At 42.4% G+C, this 17045-nt stretch overlaps 1 protein-coding gene across 1 annotated transcript in view; it reads left to right on the top strand.

Moving 5' to 3' along the window:
- The window catches only part of WDFY4 (WDFY family member 4), a 171677-nt gene extending 158056 nt beyond the window's left edge, over nt 1-13621 (top strand). The window contains exon 55 of the mRNA XM_089500353.1: nt 13444-13621. Within this exon, the coding sequence (XP_089356479.1) occupies nt 13444-13621 (178 nt within the window). The remainder of the gene's footprint in view (nt 1-13443) is intronic.
- Nucleotides 13622-17045: the final 3424 nt, after the last annotated feature.

Genomic DNA, 17045 nt, shown 5'->3' with positions numbered 1-17045 from the left:
AAGCTGTTTGGGGACACTGACAAGCAGCCTGTGGACACAGATGGCACAAACAAGCTGTTTTGGGGCACTGACATGCTGTCAGTGTGTGTGTCTGGGTATGTATGTTAGTGTCTGGGTATATATTTCAGTATCTGGGTATATATTTCAGTATCTAGGTATTTGTGTGTGTCTGTATGTTGGTATGGGTATGCATGTTAGTGTCTGCCTGGGTATGTTAGTGTGTCTGACTATATATGTAAGTGTGTATCTGCCTGGGTATGTAAGTGTGTCTGGGTATGATATATATATACATGATCAGTCTATAATTTTAATGGTAAGTTTATCTGAACAGTGGGAGACAGAATAACAAAAAAAAAATCTGAATAAGTTATGAATTAATTTGCATTTTACATATTTTGGTGAAATAAGTATTTTACCCCTTTGCAAAACATGATTTAGTACTTGGTTGCAAAACCCTTGTTGGCAATCACAGAAATCAGACGTTTCTTGTAACTATCAGGTTTGCATCTCAGGAGGGATTTTGTCCCACTTCTCTTTGCAGATCCTCTCCAAGTCATTAAGGTTTCGAGGCGGATGTTTGGCAACTCGAACCTTCATCATCTCTTTGATGCGGTGAAGTTCTCTTGCAGAAAAACTTCCCCAATTCATAATGTTTCCACCTCCATGTTTGACGGTGGGGATGGTGTTCTTGGGGTCATAGGCAGCATTCCTCCTCCTTCAAACACGCCGAGTTGAGTTGATGCCAAATAGATTTTGGTCTAATCTGATCACAACACTTTTACCCAATTCTCCGCTGAATCCTTCAGATGTTCATTGGCAGACGGGTCTGTACATCTGCTTTCTTGAGCAGGGGGCCTTGCGGGAGCTGCAGGATTTTAGTCCTTCATGGCGTAGTGTATTACCAATAGTTTTGTTGGTCCCAGCTGTCTTGAGATCATTGATAAGATCCTCCCGTGTAGTTCTGGGTTGATTCCTCACCGTTCTCATGATCATTGAAACTCCATGAGGTGAGATCTTGCGTGGAGTCCCAGACCGAGGGAGATTGACAGTTATTTTGTGTTTCTTCCATTTCTATATAATCGCACCAACTGTTGTCACGTTCTCACCAAGCTGCTTGGCAACGGTCTTGTAGACCATTACAGCCATGTGTAGGTCTACAATCTTGTCCCTGACATCCTTGGACAGCTCTTTGGTCATGGTGGAGAGTTTGGAATCTAATTGATTGATTGCTTCTGCAGACAAGTGTCTTTTATACAGTTAATACGCTGAGATTAGGAGCACTCCCTTTAAGACACCTGGGAGCCAGACAGGGCCGGCCCGACAATGGAGCCGAGTGGGGCAGCCGCTCCAGGCGGCACTTTTGAAGGGGCGGCACTTCACCGCCCCAAGCCCTTTTTTTTTTTTCTTTCTTTCTAAAGCGAAAGAGAGAGAAAGGGGCGCCGAGTGGTTTTCGCTTACCAAGCTGTCAGTACCCGCTCGGCGCCCCTCTCTCTCTCCTCTGCGGCGAGTCTTCCTGTTCAGTCTCGGTGCCGGCTTGTAATGCTGAGTGCCGGAAGATTTCCGGCGCTCAGCATTACAAGCCGGCACCGAGACTGAACAGGGAGATTCGCCTTAGGACTGCTGAAAGGTAAGTACAATGGGGGGGGGGGGCGGCAGGGATGGAGGGAGAGGAAGGGTAAACAAGGGGGGGGGGGGGGCGGCATTTTAAAATTCGCCCCCGGCGGCATTTTGCCTTGGGCCGGCCCTGGAGCCAGACATCTTGCTGATTGATAAGGGATCAAATACTAAGTAAAATGCAAATTAATTTATAACTTATTTGAGATATTTTTGTTGTTATTCTGTCTCTCACTACCTACCATTAAAATGATAGACTGATCATGTCTTTGTCAGTGGGCAAATGTACAAAATCAGCAGGGGATCAAATATTTTTTTCCTTCACTGTAAGTGTGTGCATCTGCCTAGGAATATTAGTGTATGAGTGTATGGATATATAAGCATTTGAACATGTGTCTTTGTGTATATACATGCTTACATACCCAGACACCCATTCTAATGTTAGAATGGGTGTCTGGGTATGTAATCATGTATATATGAAAGTGTGTGTTTGTTAGTGTCTGTCTGTAAATTAATGTCTCCATGTGTCTTTGGTTATTTTAGCATGGGTGTCTGGGTAGGTTAGTTAATGTGTGTGTTTTGGTATGTTGGTGTGTGATTATGCGCTTGGGTATGTTAGTGTGTGTGGGTATTTTAGTGTGTGAAGGTGTCTTTGGGTATGTTAGTATGTTAGTATGTGTATGTGCGTGTCTGGGTGTGTATGTGAGTGTCTGTGGGGGTATATTAGTGTGTAAACATGTGTTTTTGTTTGGGTATGTTAGTATGTGTGTTTGAGTATCTTTGTATGTTTGTGTGGGTGTCTGGGTGTGTATGTTAGTGTGTGTATGCATTCATGGTTCACTCAATGAACTGTAGCTCCCCAGTGCCGGCAGGACTCATGCAGGTCCAGACCATGACACTCCCATCACCATGGTTGACTGTAGGCAAGACACCATTTGTCTTTGTACTCCTCACCTGGTTGCTGTCACACACGCTTGACACCATCTGAACCAAATAAGTTTATCTTGGTCTCATCGGACCACAGGACATGGTTATAGTAATCCGTTTGCGGGCTTTCTTGTGCATCATCTTTAGAAGAGGCTTCCTACTGGGATGGCAGCCATGCAGACCAATTTGATGCAGTGTGCGGCATATGGTCTGAGCACTGACAGGCTGACCCCCCCCCCACCCCTTAAACCTCTGCAGCAATGCTGGCAGCACTCATACATCTATTTCCCAAAGACAACCTCTGGATATGACACTGAGCACACTGTCGACCATGGCAACCTGTCCTGTGAAACCACTGTATGGTCTTGCCCACCGTGCTACAGCACAGTTTTAGGGTCTTGGCGATCTTCTTATAGTCTAGGTCATCTTTATGTAGAGCATTTTCAGATCCTCAGAGAGTTCCAGTGACCAGTATGAGAGAGTGTGAGAGCGATAACATCAAATTTAACACACCTGCTCCCCATTCACACCTGAGACCTTCACACGGGGGAGGGAAAATGGCTAATTGGGCCCAATTTGGACATTTCCACTTAGGGGTGTACTTACTTTTGTTGCCAAGGTTTAGACATTAATGGCTGTGTGTTATTTTGAGGGGACAGCAAATTTGCATACAGGCTGTACACTCACTACTTTACATTGTAGCAGAGTCTCATTGCTTCAGTGTTGTCACATGAAAAGATATTAAATATTTACAAAAATGTGAGGGGTGTACTCACTTCTGTGAGATACTGTATAACAGCTTGTAGTGTAAATTTTGTAGTGGAAATTTTCGCCCATTTATCCAGTAGAGCATTTGTGAGGTCACGCATTGATGTTGGACGTCTGGCTTGCAATCTCTGTTCCAGTTAATTTGAAAAGTGTTCAGTGGCTCTGTGCAGGTCACGGCTCTGTGTAGGCCAGCCAAGATCTTCCACACCAAACTCATCCAACCATGTCTTTATGGACTGGGGCACAGTCATGCTGGAATAGAAAAGTTATGACAGAGGGGTCATCAAAGACCTCAACGTGGTTAGTGCAGTTAAGAAGAGGCCCTGCAGGGTCTGTACTTACCACGTCTCTGATGACTCCTCTGTAGCTGATCACACATGGTGTAATCAGGAAAGCAGAGCCCCAGAGCATTCAAAATTAATACAAATTAGCATAGTGTGTAGGGTAATGTTTTGGCCCTCATAAACCTAAAAAAAACAATTGTGGGGTATTATTGCACAAATACATAAAAACATACATAAAAATGTCCCTTTCACTGGTACATAGAAGATCCTGTGACATTATTATATGCTCATGCAGTTCTCTTCCAGTTTTTGTGTGTTGCCCAACAAATGAAGCAAATTTACACTCATAGTTTGGTTGTTTATTGTTTTGGATATAGATATATATATACTGTATATATACTGTATATATTAATGTGACATCATTTCTCAAGTATTTTCACTATACCTTAAATAGGAAGGTCTCACAATGAAAAACTGAATGAATGTTACATTAGTGTTATTAAGTGCTAGGTCAGTGTGAGCTGTAGCTGAATACAACACTGTATGGGTACAGAGGTATCATGTATAATGATGATATGTAAATATGTAATTAACAAGAGACTCATATACTAAGATTGCTTTGTCAAATATTCTGCAGGAATTCTGAAAAACTCTTTGTCGGTGATGAACGAGGAATTATTACCAGCTGGCACCTGGACTAAAAGCCTTGGTTTTATTTTGCTCCATCCTAGGCCAAAAGACCGTTCCTCTGACTTGTTACATATAGACATTTCAGAAGGTGTTGTGACAGCAGAAAAGGAGAACTTTGAAGAATTATCAGTGATGCTACAGTAGTGTTTCATTATGCATGATGTTAATGTATCATTTTATGCTTTGTATTCAATATTAAAAAAGTATCCATAAACTAGTTTGATTTACTGTATCTTATTTATTTAATGGATTCCTCTGTCTGGGGTGGGACTGTTTTTACGGGTTTCATGCATGAAATGCCGGCACCAGCGAGCGGCTTTTAAACACTGATGCGGAGGAGAGAGAGGGGCGCCTAGCAACCGCTCGGCGCCCCTCGTTCTCCCCCGCATCAAAAAAAAAAGAAGACAGCGTTTAAAAGCCGCTCGCTGGTGCCCGCTGCTTCACTGGTGGGCGCCGAAATATGACGTCATATTACGGCGCTCAGCAGTGAAGCAGCGGGCACCAGCGAGCGGTGCAGGAAGACAGCAGCATCGTGCTCCCGTCGCTGGACTTCAAGGTGAGAGAGGGGGGATATATAGTGGGGAGGGAGGGGGTTAGAAAGTGATGAGGGAGGGAGTTAAAAAGTGATGAGGGAGGGAGGGAGTTAGTTAAAAAGTGATGAGGGAGTTAAAAAGTGATGAGGGAGGGAGTTAAAAAGTGATGAGGGAGGGAGGGGGTTAAAAAGTGATGAGGGAGGGAGGGGGTTAAAAAGTGATAAGGGAGGGGGTTAAAAAGTGATGAGGGAGGGAGAGGGGGTAGATATAAGTAAAGAGTGTGCATTAATGTGTGCATGCATTGAGTGAATGAGAGAGAGCATGAGTTAATGTGTGGATGAATTGTCTGAATGAGGGAGAGCATGAGTTAATATGTGGATGAGTTCAACTCATCCACACATTAACTCATGCTCTCCCTCATTCAGACAATTCATCCACACATTAACTCATGCTCTCCCTCATTCAGACAACTCATTGAGTTGTCTGAATGAGGGAGAGCATGAGTTAATGTGTGGATGAATTGTCTGAATGAGGGAGAGCATGAGTTAATGTGTTGATGCATAGAGTGAATGAGGGAGAGCATGAGTTAATGTGTGGATGAATTGTCTGAATGAGGGAGAGCATGAGTTAATGTGTGGATGCATTGAGTGAATGAGGGAGTGCATGAGTTAATGTGTGGATGAGTTGTCTGAATTAAAGTGTGAATTAGTGAGTGACTGTAAAAGTGTTTGTGTATCATAGATGTATAATTGTGGAAGGGCAAAGATGGCACTAGCAGGAGGTTTCAGCCTTGGGGACCAAGATGGCACAGGCAGGGTGTATATGGGACAAAAATGGCACTGGCCGGACTGTTTGGGGACAAAGTTGACTTGTGCTGGGCTATTTGGGGACAAAGATTGCAAATCTTATGTGTGTAATCTGGGTGCTGGTCAGGTTCTATGTGGGCAGTGTGGATGCCAGGGCTGGCTTTGGGGTGTGCAACCTGTGATCTATGCCTGTAATTTAGGGGGTTTTAAATATACCTTTAATGCCGTGTTTTTATGTGAATTCCAATTGATCTGTACCTGCAAAGCTGGGTTTTTGTGTTATTTGATATATACCTTCAGTGCTGAGATCACAAGTGAATTTCAATTGATCTGGGTTTGTGTGTTGATCTATACCTGCTATTAGCAGCAGGGACTAATATTTATATATATATATATATATGGGCAGCAGGGGCTAGTAAATGGGTTTTAGATATTTGGACAGGGGCGCAATTTCAGTGCTTGCCATAGGCGATATTTTCAGTAGCTACGCCTCTGCCTTTGACCCTAACAAATCATTTTTTACAAAAAATAATAGTATCTGCATAGCACACCAAAGCAAAAAAACAAACAAAAAACGCAAACATATTTATTGCATTAACAGAGAAGATTCAAGAAGCCCAACTTGTTAAAATGCCGTGCTTTAACATGGAAATGCTAGACATTTGTGTGAGCAGGAAAGTAAAAACAAAAAAAAACAACACCTAGAACTTCCCTAACCATTAACAGTCTGTTAATGGTTAGGGAAGTTCTAGGTGTTGTTTTTTTTTTGTCTGAAACAGTCATGCCAACAGTCTGTTGGCATGTATGCTGATGTAACAGGTAATATTGTATCACAACTCAGTGGAAGAATGTCAACCAAGCTAGGATTAAGTAGCTCTGTGCTGTGGCTTCTCCTTTGAGAGTTGTTATAAATGTTTCATTCCATTTTTCAAACTGCAGTAACTATGTGTTGTGAATGTTAATCTGTCCTGATTTATGAAGTGTCATGGTAACCCAGAGAATTATCGTTTTAATACTAAATAATGGTATATGTGTATAATTACTATTCTAAAAGAAAGTCCTACTGGTCCAGAAAAAAAACAACATATAATTTATGGGGGTGCACTAAATGGAATTTCTGGTTTTGCTTTTGGAAAAGATAACCTTGGCCCTTAAGTGGTTAAAAGATAATATGATAATTTGTAACTGAAAAAAATATTTACAATCAAATTTTTTCAATTGCAGTATAATTTATGTCATCTATTAACCTGCCAATGTTGCAATATATAGAACACTCTAGACATCCAATAACATAGAACATCTCCTTCACATAGAAAGAAATAATAGCACCACGGAAAGGTGATTTTCTCAGAACATAATTTTCTCTCTGCAGACTCTTCAACCAAATGCAGCCAGGCAGGGCTGTTGTGGTTGTGCTAGACAGGGGTCATTGACATGTAGCGGCATATTCAATAGTGAATGCAGTTCCCCATCAAGTCCTCCTCCCATAAACCTTTGTGTTCCTACTGAAACAGCCCTCAGCTCTCCAAAACAAAGAATCCATTCAGACGTCCTAGCACTGATGCCTTTTCAACTCTCTATTGTGATTGTTCAAAACCAGAGTAAAATGGACTCAATCTCCTCATTGTGACCAGCTTTTCCTAAATCCTGCTCAGATCCCCAGCTATTTGTGTACCAAACTGCCCTGTCCTAGCTTTATGGGGCCCTGAATCACCCTGGAAAAAGTGACATTATGAGCATGTGGGTATAGCTGGCAATGCTGACTGGATTGTAGCACCAGACTATCTAGGCTGTCTGATATTGTTCAGTATATAAACCAGTGTATTGTTCAATAAAATAGTTCCTGTTGTACTGAACATTGGAGTATATATGTTGGTATGTGGCTAAGTGTGCATGTTAGTGTGTGCCTGGGTGTGTCTGTATGTGTCTGATTATGCATGTTAGTGTGTGTGTGCCTGGGTATCCTGTGTGTGGGTATGCATGTTAGTGTCTGCCTGGGTATGCACGTGTGTCTTGGTATGTATGTGTGTCTGTTTGGGTGCGTATCTATTTGTGTCTGCCGAGGTGTGTAAGCGTCTGTGTGTTAGCTCTTGCAGTCTGCGTGTAGCTATGAACAATAGCTCATTGTTAACTTATGTGTGACTATTGTACAGTACAAGGGCCAAGAGCAAGGACAGCTAAAAAGATAACAGAACAAACAATATCTGCATGAGCACTAATGAGTCATAGGAAAAAACAACCTCCATCACAAGTAGATAATATTGCAATATTACAAATGTTCAAGAAATGTCCCCTGATAAATTGGTTACAGTAGGAACAATGCTTATATCAAGACCTACAGCATATTTACAAAGCTGAGGAAGCATAGATGATGCCTAACCTAAGCCTTATCATCATGTTTCCTTATTCTTTATCACAGTAGTATTTGTAGAGTAGCCAGTAATCTGTAGATTGAACAGTACCATCCAAGTTATGGATTAAATTGAGATGAGAAAGCAAATATTAGGTATAGGGTGTGATACTGAGATTATGGCAAGGCAAATTTAAAGCATGACTAATTTTCTGGCAATTTAGAAGACTTCTTTAAGTTAAATTTAAGAAGCTGAATTCAGTTGGCCATATTTTTATTCATTGCATGTAGTATTTAAATGCAGTGCTTATAAAAAAAACATGTTTTTTTACTTTACCTGTTCCTGGAAAAAATACATTTAAAGAAGAGATTTGCTTATAAAGGTTGGAGGTCCCATCCCGCTCTGGCATCACATTTGCTTCTAGAACATTGCTATTGGGTGGCTCATGCACGCCCTTCACCTGAGGCAGCTGTCCTTCTTTACCACACAGAACTTACAGCCATGGGCTCACATATGATAAACATTCATGTTGAACACAGGGGCAGACTGACCCATAGGGTCGAAGGACCAGCAAGGGTCGAGGCTGCAGGATCTCCCTCTAACTGGCTCTGCTCCTGCAGACTGACCCTTGCAGGTCCCACGACGCCGGATGGGTCAGTCTGTCCCTTTGTTCAACATGAATGTTTATTATTCATGTTGAATAGTGGCGTAACTGCAGGGGTCACAACTGCGATATATGTAATTATGAATCTCTATGTATAAGTGCTGGTAAGCATGAATGTCTATGTATAGGTGTATGTGCGTCAGGATTTCATGTCATATCCCGGCGCTCAACACTGAAGCATCGCCCACTGCCAGACCAGAAGGTCTTTTCTTAAAGAAGATAGAAAAGTAAGGAAGAGAGGAGGAGGTGGCAAAACAGACTAAGGCAGAAAAAGAAAACGTAAAAGAAGAGAAAGAGGAGCTGCAGGAGAGAAAACAGAGACACAAAGAATGTGACAATGCTAGAAAGCATGAAGCATGTGTGTGATGGCCCTCTGATAGTGGTCCAAAATAACTCCCATCATTGCACCTTAACTCCTATCACTGTATACTGAGCCAGGCACATATTGTGGCTTAGTATGTTGTGATGGCAGTTGCTGTCATAGTAAATATATTAGAATATTAAAATTACTTGTACTTTTCAATTACTGATATAATTTAAAATATATTTAATAATAATTATGTATGTGATGTGTGAAAACCACAAACTAAAATTTGTTTACACTGTTTAAAAGTTTAAAATCACCACAGAGGGCCCATGACTTTTTGTTGCCCAGGACCCTGGATGGTCTCAGTCCTTCCCTGGATGAACATTTACAAAATAATTTACAAAAGATTACAAAAATAGCATATAGGATTATATTGTACTGAAGTTAGGTAGCATGTTGTTTTTTGTTTATGTGGCCTAGATTTAAATCTCAGGAAATACTACCGGATACTCCATTGAATGTACATAATTAATAGTTAAAATTGCAGATATAATGATTTAAACCTTATTCACTTGCCTCTTAAGGTTTCCTAAAACAAACTGTCCTCCTCATATGGGCCCCTGTCCCTCCTTTTCTTTTCCTGTGTCACAGTCTGGTGGCTGGGCCGGCCTTTGTGGTGTGTTAGCTGCGCGGCCGCACAGGGCACTATAGCAGCAGGGGCGCCAGACGGCCGTCTTATCACCAAGGCCGTCATTAATGCGGGACAAAAGCGGCATGCCCTATGACCTTGCGATAAACCCAGCCCCACAGCACTGACAGATCTGCTTTAAGAGCGCTGGGAGCGGTGCACCAAAAGCTGCAGGCAACTGGTGAGGTAAGGGGGTGGAGACTCTCTGGAAAAATATGAATGAGTAAGAAAATTAATTAATGTGTGGATGATTTGTGTGAATGAGTGAGACAATGAATTAATGTGTGGATGAACTTCTTGAATGATTTGTGAGGATGCATTAATGAATATGTGTATATAATATGTGTGAATAAGTGAGAAAATTAATGAATTAATGCGTGGATGAATTGTATGAATGAGTAAGACATTTAATTAATGTGTGGATGAATGGTGGGTCACGCTGAGCTGTTTGGGGACAAAGTTCGCTCAGGCTGGGCTGTTTGGGGAGAAAGATGGGAAGTCCTATGAGTGTAATCTGGGCGATGGTCAGGTTCTGTGTGGGCAGTGTAGATGCCAGGGCTGTCCATTGGGGTGTGCAACCTATGATCTGTGTCTGTCATTTAGGGTTTTTGTATCTATATCTTTAATACTTATATTTAATTTCCAGTTCATCTAAACATGCAAAGCTGGTTTTGTGTGTTATTCTGTTGATCTATACCCGCTATGCTATGTTTTCATCCATTATTATTGTATACCTGATTCTGTTTATTTGATCAATAGCTTCAATGCCGAGTTCACATTTTCAATTGCTCTATATCTGCTGTGTGTGTGTGTTATTCAGTTGATTTACACATGCAAGGGCTGTTTACATGTGTGGTTTATTTGATCTTTACCTGAACTACAGGGAGGAAGGAAAAGAGAGATGTGGCTTAGTGAATGAGGGGACAAAGGGACTCTGGTGATTATTACGAGAGAGAGGACCTCTCAAACTCACGGCAGGGTCAGAAGGAGGGAAGACTGCACTGTCTCTCACACTGACAAAGTGTGGCAATTTTGGCATGGGAGCGGATGGAGTGATTGCACACTAGGGAGCACAGAGGGAGGCCAAAGGAAAGGCTTGCCAAGGGTCCAATCAATGTTAAAGATGACCCTGGCCATCACAAATTGCTGTCAATCACGTCACACAGGCAGCCAACAGGCTGCCATTACACACTGATCATGGCGGCTGATCATCTCACATGGACCGCAAGCAAACACTTGCACATAATTAGCTCCCTCGATGGAAAAATCTAAAAGTACAGTCTTTTTAAAACAGCTGCAAGTACCATCCAGTTTGAGATCCAAGAAGCAAAAATCACCACCCTGTGTTATAGAAGCTGTGTACTCTTGGGCCCCTTGGGTCGAATGTTACATTTGGGCTCTCAGTGGCTTTCCTTTCTTCCGAAGGCCTATTTTCCTGTCCCAATGAGCTCTCTTCGAAAAGTATCTGTGCATACACTGTGGTGGACTTGGGATCTTTAACTGGCACTGGGGATTTCATCAATTCCAGCTCTGCATAAGCCAAACCTTCCTCTACCAGTTGAGGCTGAGAAGAATAGAACAGATAAATTGAATTACACTTAATAATACAGAACAGTGCAGACATGGCTTAAAAGTTTTGAGAGGGCATAAAGCTGTTTGAACAGGTTTTATGTAACACATGTAACACATTGTTACTTAGTTTTTACACAGTATGCATATACACTCACTGGCCACATTATTAGGTGCACCTTGCTAGTACCGGGTTGGACCCCCTTTTGCCTCCAGAACTGCCTTTATTCTTCATGCCACACTTTCTACAAGGTGCTGGAAACATTCCTCAGAGATTTTGGTTCATGTGAACATGATGGCATCACACAGTTGCTGCAGATTTGTCGGCTGCACATCCACAATGCGAATCTCCCGTTTCACCATATCCCAAAAGTGCTCTATTGTCTCCGGATCTGGTGACTGTGGAGCCCATTGGAGTACAGGGAACTTATTGTCATGAGCTCGAAGTAGCCATCAGAAGATAGGTACACTGTGGTCATAAAGGAATGGACATAGTCAGAAACAATACTCAGGTAGGCTGTCATGTTTAAACGATGCACAATTGGTAGTAAGGGGGCCAAAGTGTGCCAAGAGAAAGTCCCCCACACCACTATCACCAGCCTGAACCGTTGATACAAGGCAGGATGGATCCATGCTTTCACGTTGTTTACACCAATGTCTGACCCTGCCAATTGAATGCCGCAGCTGGAATCGAGACTCATCAGACCAGGCAACGTAGCCCAGTTTTGGTTAGCCTGTGTGAGATGGTATTTTGCATACCTTGGTTGTAACAAGTGGTTATTTGAGTTACTGTTGCCTTTCTGTAATCTCTCTGTCATCTGTCCATTCTCCTCTGACATCAATAAGGCATGTTCGTCCACACAACTGCTGCTTATTGGACATTTTCTCTTTTTCGGACCATTCTCTGTAAACCCTAGGGATGGCTGTACATGAAAATCCCAGTAGATCAGCAGTTTCTGAAATACTCAGATCAGCCCGTCTGGCACCAACAGCCATGCCACTTTCAAAGTCACTTACTTCCCTATTCTGATGCTCGGTTTGAACTTCAGCAAGTTGTCTTGACCACATCTACATGCCTTAATGCATTCAGTTGCTGCCATGTGATTGAACTGGTGCACCTAATAAAGTGGCCAGTGAGTGTATATATATTATATATATTATATAAATATACATAATGGTTATTAGCACAAAAATATTGAAGGCACATAAATGTTCCAGGATTTCTTTTATAGGATAAATGTCACTGCTGAAAATAATTTGCTTAAACATTTCTAACATGTATTGTACAGTAATAACGCTCCCTTACATACTACAGTTTTTTTTATTTTATACTTCGGTGCAAGGGGTACAAGCTATTTGGGCACATTGTAGACATTTTACAGTTACCTTTTTTTACTTTTAGGTGGCCAAGCAGTCGCTTGCCCAACCTATTGTTATCACTCAGTTTATTATTATTATGCTGTTTTTAAAACTGCACCAAAACACTTCAAATTTATAGACACCACTGTATAGTGCTCATACAATCTTGGGCCCCTAGGTCACATGGTCTGTGTCCGCTAGGTTTTTTAATCATTATTTTTTCTCCAACTTTAACATCTCCTTCTCTGCAACCACCATAGCTATATATCTAAAACTTTCACAGTTGCTCCACACCATGACCCGACTAAAGTCTCTAGCTCTGCAATTGCACCCTCTATATTCGATTCCTCTTTAATCGACTTCTTCCCGTGAACCACAGCTCACAATCACTTGCAAATGTGAAGTTTGCGCGCAGTGCACCAAAACGCCATTTGTTGTGTGTCAATTGCAAATCTGCCCATGCACTGCTATTAAACCTTATTAGAATCAACTACAACCAACATCACATGACCCTATGGATGCCCCAATGTCCATTAAGGGTCAATGTCACCTGTAGGGGGGCGCCATTTTGGAAATGAACAACAGCTCTCTGATATGCATCAACCCGCCACTCTCTGATGCTTCCTGTAGCAGCCATTTTTTTTTTGTGCACACACACGTTCTAAATCAATAAAACTGTTTTATACAGAAACCACTTATGCAAAAGACTTAAAACTTGGTGTGAATAATCATCTCATGGGTCTGGAGAACCATTGTAGGTGGCGACTCGGTAGCGTCCTTCGTTTGGTGGCCATCTTGGATTGGTGAAGTAAACAATTCCAACAACTTTAAAATTTGAACTGCACTTACCTCTTCACTTTTTTATTGGTGTCCATATGTCCAGATATACTCCACCAGACATCCAATCAGGTGTTAGCCTCTCAAGCCTCTCAGCTTCAATCCTTGGAACAGAAGATGGACACTATCACCAACCTGCTTACAAGTTTCAACTTCATCTCCAGTTGTGCCTGCTTCTACTCCTGAATCAGTACCCCATGAGGGCTCTGGGATACCTGGAATAAAGCCTCCTAAAATGCTTATGCCTGACAAATTTGCTGGCCATCATTGGGAATGTCAGGACTTCTTGAGTCAGTGTCAGCTACATTTTAGTACCCAGCCAGAGACTTTTGCTGCTTACACCACTCGTTTATAATAAACCTGCTCCGTGGGGACATCTTGGCATGGAACATAATTCCCCACTGCTAGACAACGTCAAGGCTTTTGTTTCTGCCTTCAGGGCTGTTTTTGACGCTCCAGGGAGAGTTGAGGCTGCCAAGTCCAGTCTCATGGATCTACACCAGGGAAGAAAGTCTGTGGCTCAATATGCAGTAGAATTTCGGACTTTAGCCTACAAGACCGATTGGAACTCCCAAGTCCTCAAAGCAGCTTTCCATAGAGACCGAATGAACCAATCAAGGATACTCTCAACATCTCAAACCTCGCAAACCTGCTCCACCTCCTGGTCATCTCTACGTTCCCCCACAGTGCCGTCATGAATCATTCTCCTGGGCTCATGAATCTCCCATTGCTAGCCACCGGGGTATCCAGAATATTCTTTAAGTCCTTCGTCCACGCTTCTGGTGGCCCAATATGTTTGCTGATTGGGACTGTTATTAGAGTCACCCTACCCCTCGGCTATTGTTGCCCTGACTCCCAGAGGACTATTCCCAAAACAGTGACCTGATCGGACCACGGAAGGCGTTCGTCTGTGAGACCAGGACATTTCAATCACATCGCTTTCCTTTTCTTCTACTGGGATCAGGTCGCTATTTTCACCGTATCATCTTTACATCCCTGGGAGTCTATCCTGGAATTATCAGAGGGCTGAGTACATCGACCACCAAGTAAGTTAACTCCGGAAGCCAGTGGTACCTAGCACTGTTTCCTATGGAACGGTTTGCGGCTACCAACTCGTGTGCAGTCTGCTGGTTCTTCCACTCGGTGGTCCCGGAACTTTGCTGGACTCTAGAACGTTGCTATTTTCACGGAGTGTGCCCCCTCCTATAATGTTATCCAGTGACATGAAGCTTTTTATTGTGATATTAATAAAAATGTATGTTATTGTCTTATTTTGTAATAGTTTTCACACGGCACACTAAGGTCTGGGGATAATCTAATAAAGATAATGTGTGCTCCTTATCTCCCAGACTTAGTGGCACCTGTGTCCTTTTGTATTGTCCCCCCCTGTGGTGTCCCTTCCAATAAAAGGCAACGCTTGTCCCATAATAAACAGATTCCTTTTGTTGTACCTAAAGACTAGTCTCGCCTGGTTATTTGGGTACTGGATAGCGATATCCCTTTACTTTGCTTGGGGATATTGCCTACGGATTGCAGCGGATTATCGTCCTGAAGGGAAAAGTCGCTCTTGGCGGAAAGGCACAACCTGAGGTCCCTGGTCAGTCCGTCACACAAACGTGTCTGCCTTTGTACAAGCCTGCGACCTCTGTGGAAGGAACAACGTACCGCAACACAGACAAGCTGGCCGACTGCGTCCACTTCCTGTACCTGACACAGATCTTCCTTGTCACTTGGGAAGACCGTAATTTGCCAATTGTCGATTGCCAATGTCGATTTGTTTTCCAAACAAGCCCACTTTGTCCTCTCCTGTTCCAGATCCCACTCATTCATTCTGGAAGTAGATGCCTTGAAACTGGGGGCAGGGACAATTCTATCACAACGAGATCAGATATCAAATCGTATACACCTCTGTTCCTTCTTTTCCAAGCTTTTATCTGCTGCTGAGAGAAACAATGACATTGGAAACTGTGAACTGTTAGCCATCAAAATGGCTTTGGAGGAGTGAAGGCACTTGCTGGAATGTGCTGCAACTCCCATCACTATAATCACACATCACAAGAACCTACTCTACCTGGAAAAGGCCAAACGGCTTAATCCTGGTCAGGCCCGTTTCACCTGTTTCAATTTCATCATTGCCTACCATCCTGGCTCGAAGAACATTAAAGCTGATGTCTGAACAATTTGAGAACCAGAGCTTTACTCATATCGCTGAACCCATTCTACCTCCAGGACACATTCTGGCTACTGTGTCCAGGAATCTCCTTCGTGTCATATCCCGGCTTGTCTTGACCATGATTTACCCTGTTTAACCCATTGCTGAACCCAGCTTGTCTTGACCATGATTTCACCATTTAACATTCTATAGTGAACCTAGAAGCCACTATTTTGGGTTATTTAAACAGTTTTTTAAACAAGTCAGACTTTTCGTTTGGCCACCATATTGGATTCATTAAAACTGCCGTACTATTTTTCAGGATTCTCTATATATCAAACGGATGCATAAAAACTCTTCACATTGTACCAATGCTTCAACTCTACAGTGGGCCCCTATGCCTATAGTCTCAACATTCATAACCTCAAATGAACCTTCTTTTTATCTGCAATCAACCTCTCTAAGTTTTGTACCACCACAACAAAACTCTAGACATTCACTAGGGCTCTGCAGCTCAGCCACCAGGCATGGCCACCTGCATTGCTGCTTACAGCTATATTTAGCTCAAAAACTGCTAGAGTAGGATGGCTTAAATGCCAATAGTTTTTAATTGAAGCTGTTTTTCAGTGAAAATTTATTATGACGTACATATGCCCTGCTGATACTGAAGCTAAAAGTAAAAAGGTGAAATTGGTTTAGGGGAAATCCCCCTCCTTAGTAGGATGCTATAATAACAGTATTGGTGAGATGTACATTACTGAATAATATGTAATGCTACGTACATTTAAGTAGCAATGATAATATAGGCACTCACCAGCAGTGGGAATTGCTGAGGATTCTTTGTCACACTGATCAAAGGGCCTGCAAAACATGTTAAAAATTAAAGAATTTTTTAACATGAAAAATTAAAGGTTGAGAAAATTAAATATTGAGATCACTCTAGACTGTAAGCGAATACTCGTATATGTTCTTCGTGTTCGTTTTCACCAGTTTCCTAGCAGCAGCAGCAGCTTTGGCGCCAGGATTTAAAGGTTCATTCATTGATGCCAGACGAGCCCCCTACCGGCTACCAATAGAGTCGCACACACGGACCTTTAAATCCTGGCGAGATCCGAGGTGCTCTGAAGTGTACCTTGCCCTAAAAGTAAATCCCCATTCCTCCCAGGCCAAGTTGCTCAGAGCAGTTGTCTCAGACAAACACTCTGAGCAACTTGGCCTGGGAGGAACGTGGAATATTTATCATATAACATCAACAGAAGTTGAATAAAATAATAATAGGGGATTTTAGACCAATTTCACATACTTGGCTAACATTTGCAATTTATCTACAGTGGCATACCTTCTAACAACAGGACAGGACTGGGGGGGTGGGAACAGGACTATCCCGGAAAAATAGGGGCTGTTGACAGGTATGCAGATGAAAAAATGTGGGACAAAAACTCAAAATAAGCTTAGACTTATAGGGTTAATGTAAGGTTAAGAATAGTAGTAGTGCC

The sequence above is a fragment of the Sceloporus occidentalis genome, unplaced genomic scaffold (assembly GCF_023333645.1).
Source record: "Sceloporus occidentalis isolate IW3139 unplaced genomic scaffold, rSceOcc1.0.p SCAF_152, whole genome shotgun sequence".
In the NCBI taxonomy this organism is placed as follows: Eukaryota; Metazoa; Chordata; class Lepidosauria; order Squamata; family Phrynosomatidae; genus Sceloporus; species Sceloporus occidentalis.
Note: the sequence above shows the minus strand (reverse complement) of the source record. Positions and strands in the feature narration are given on the sequence as shown.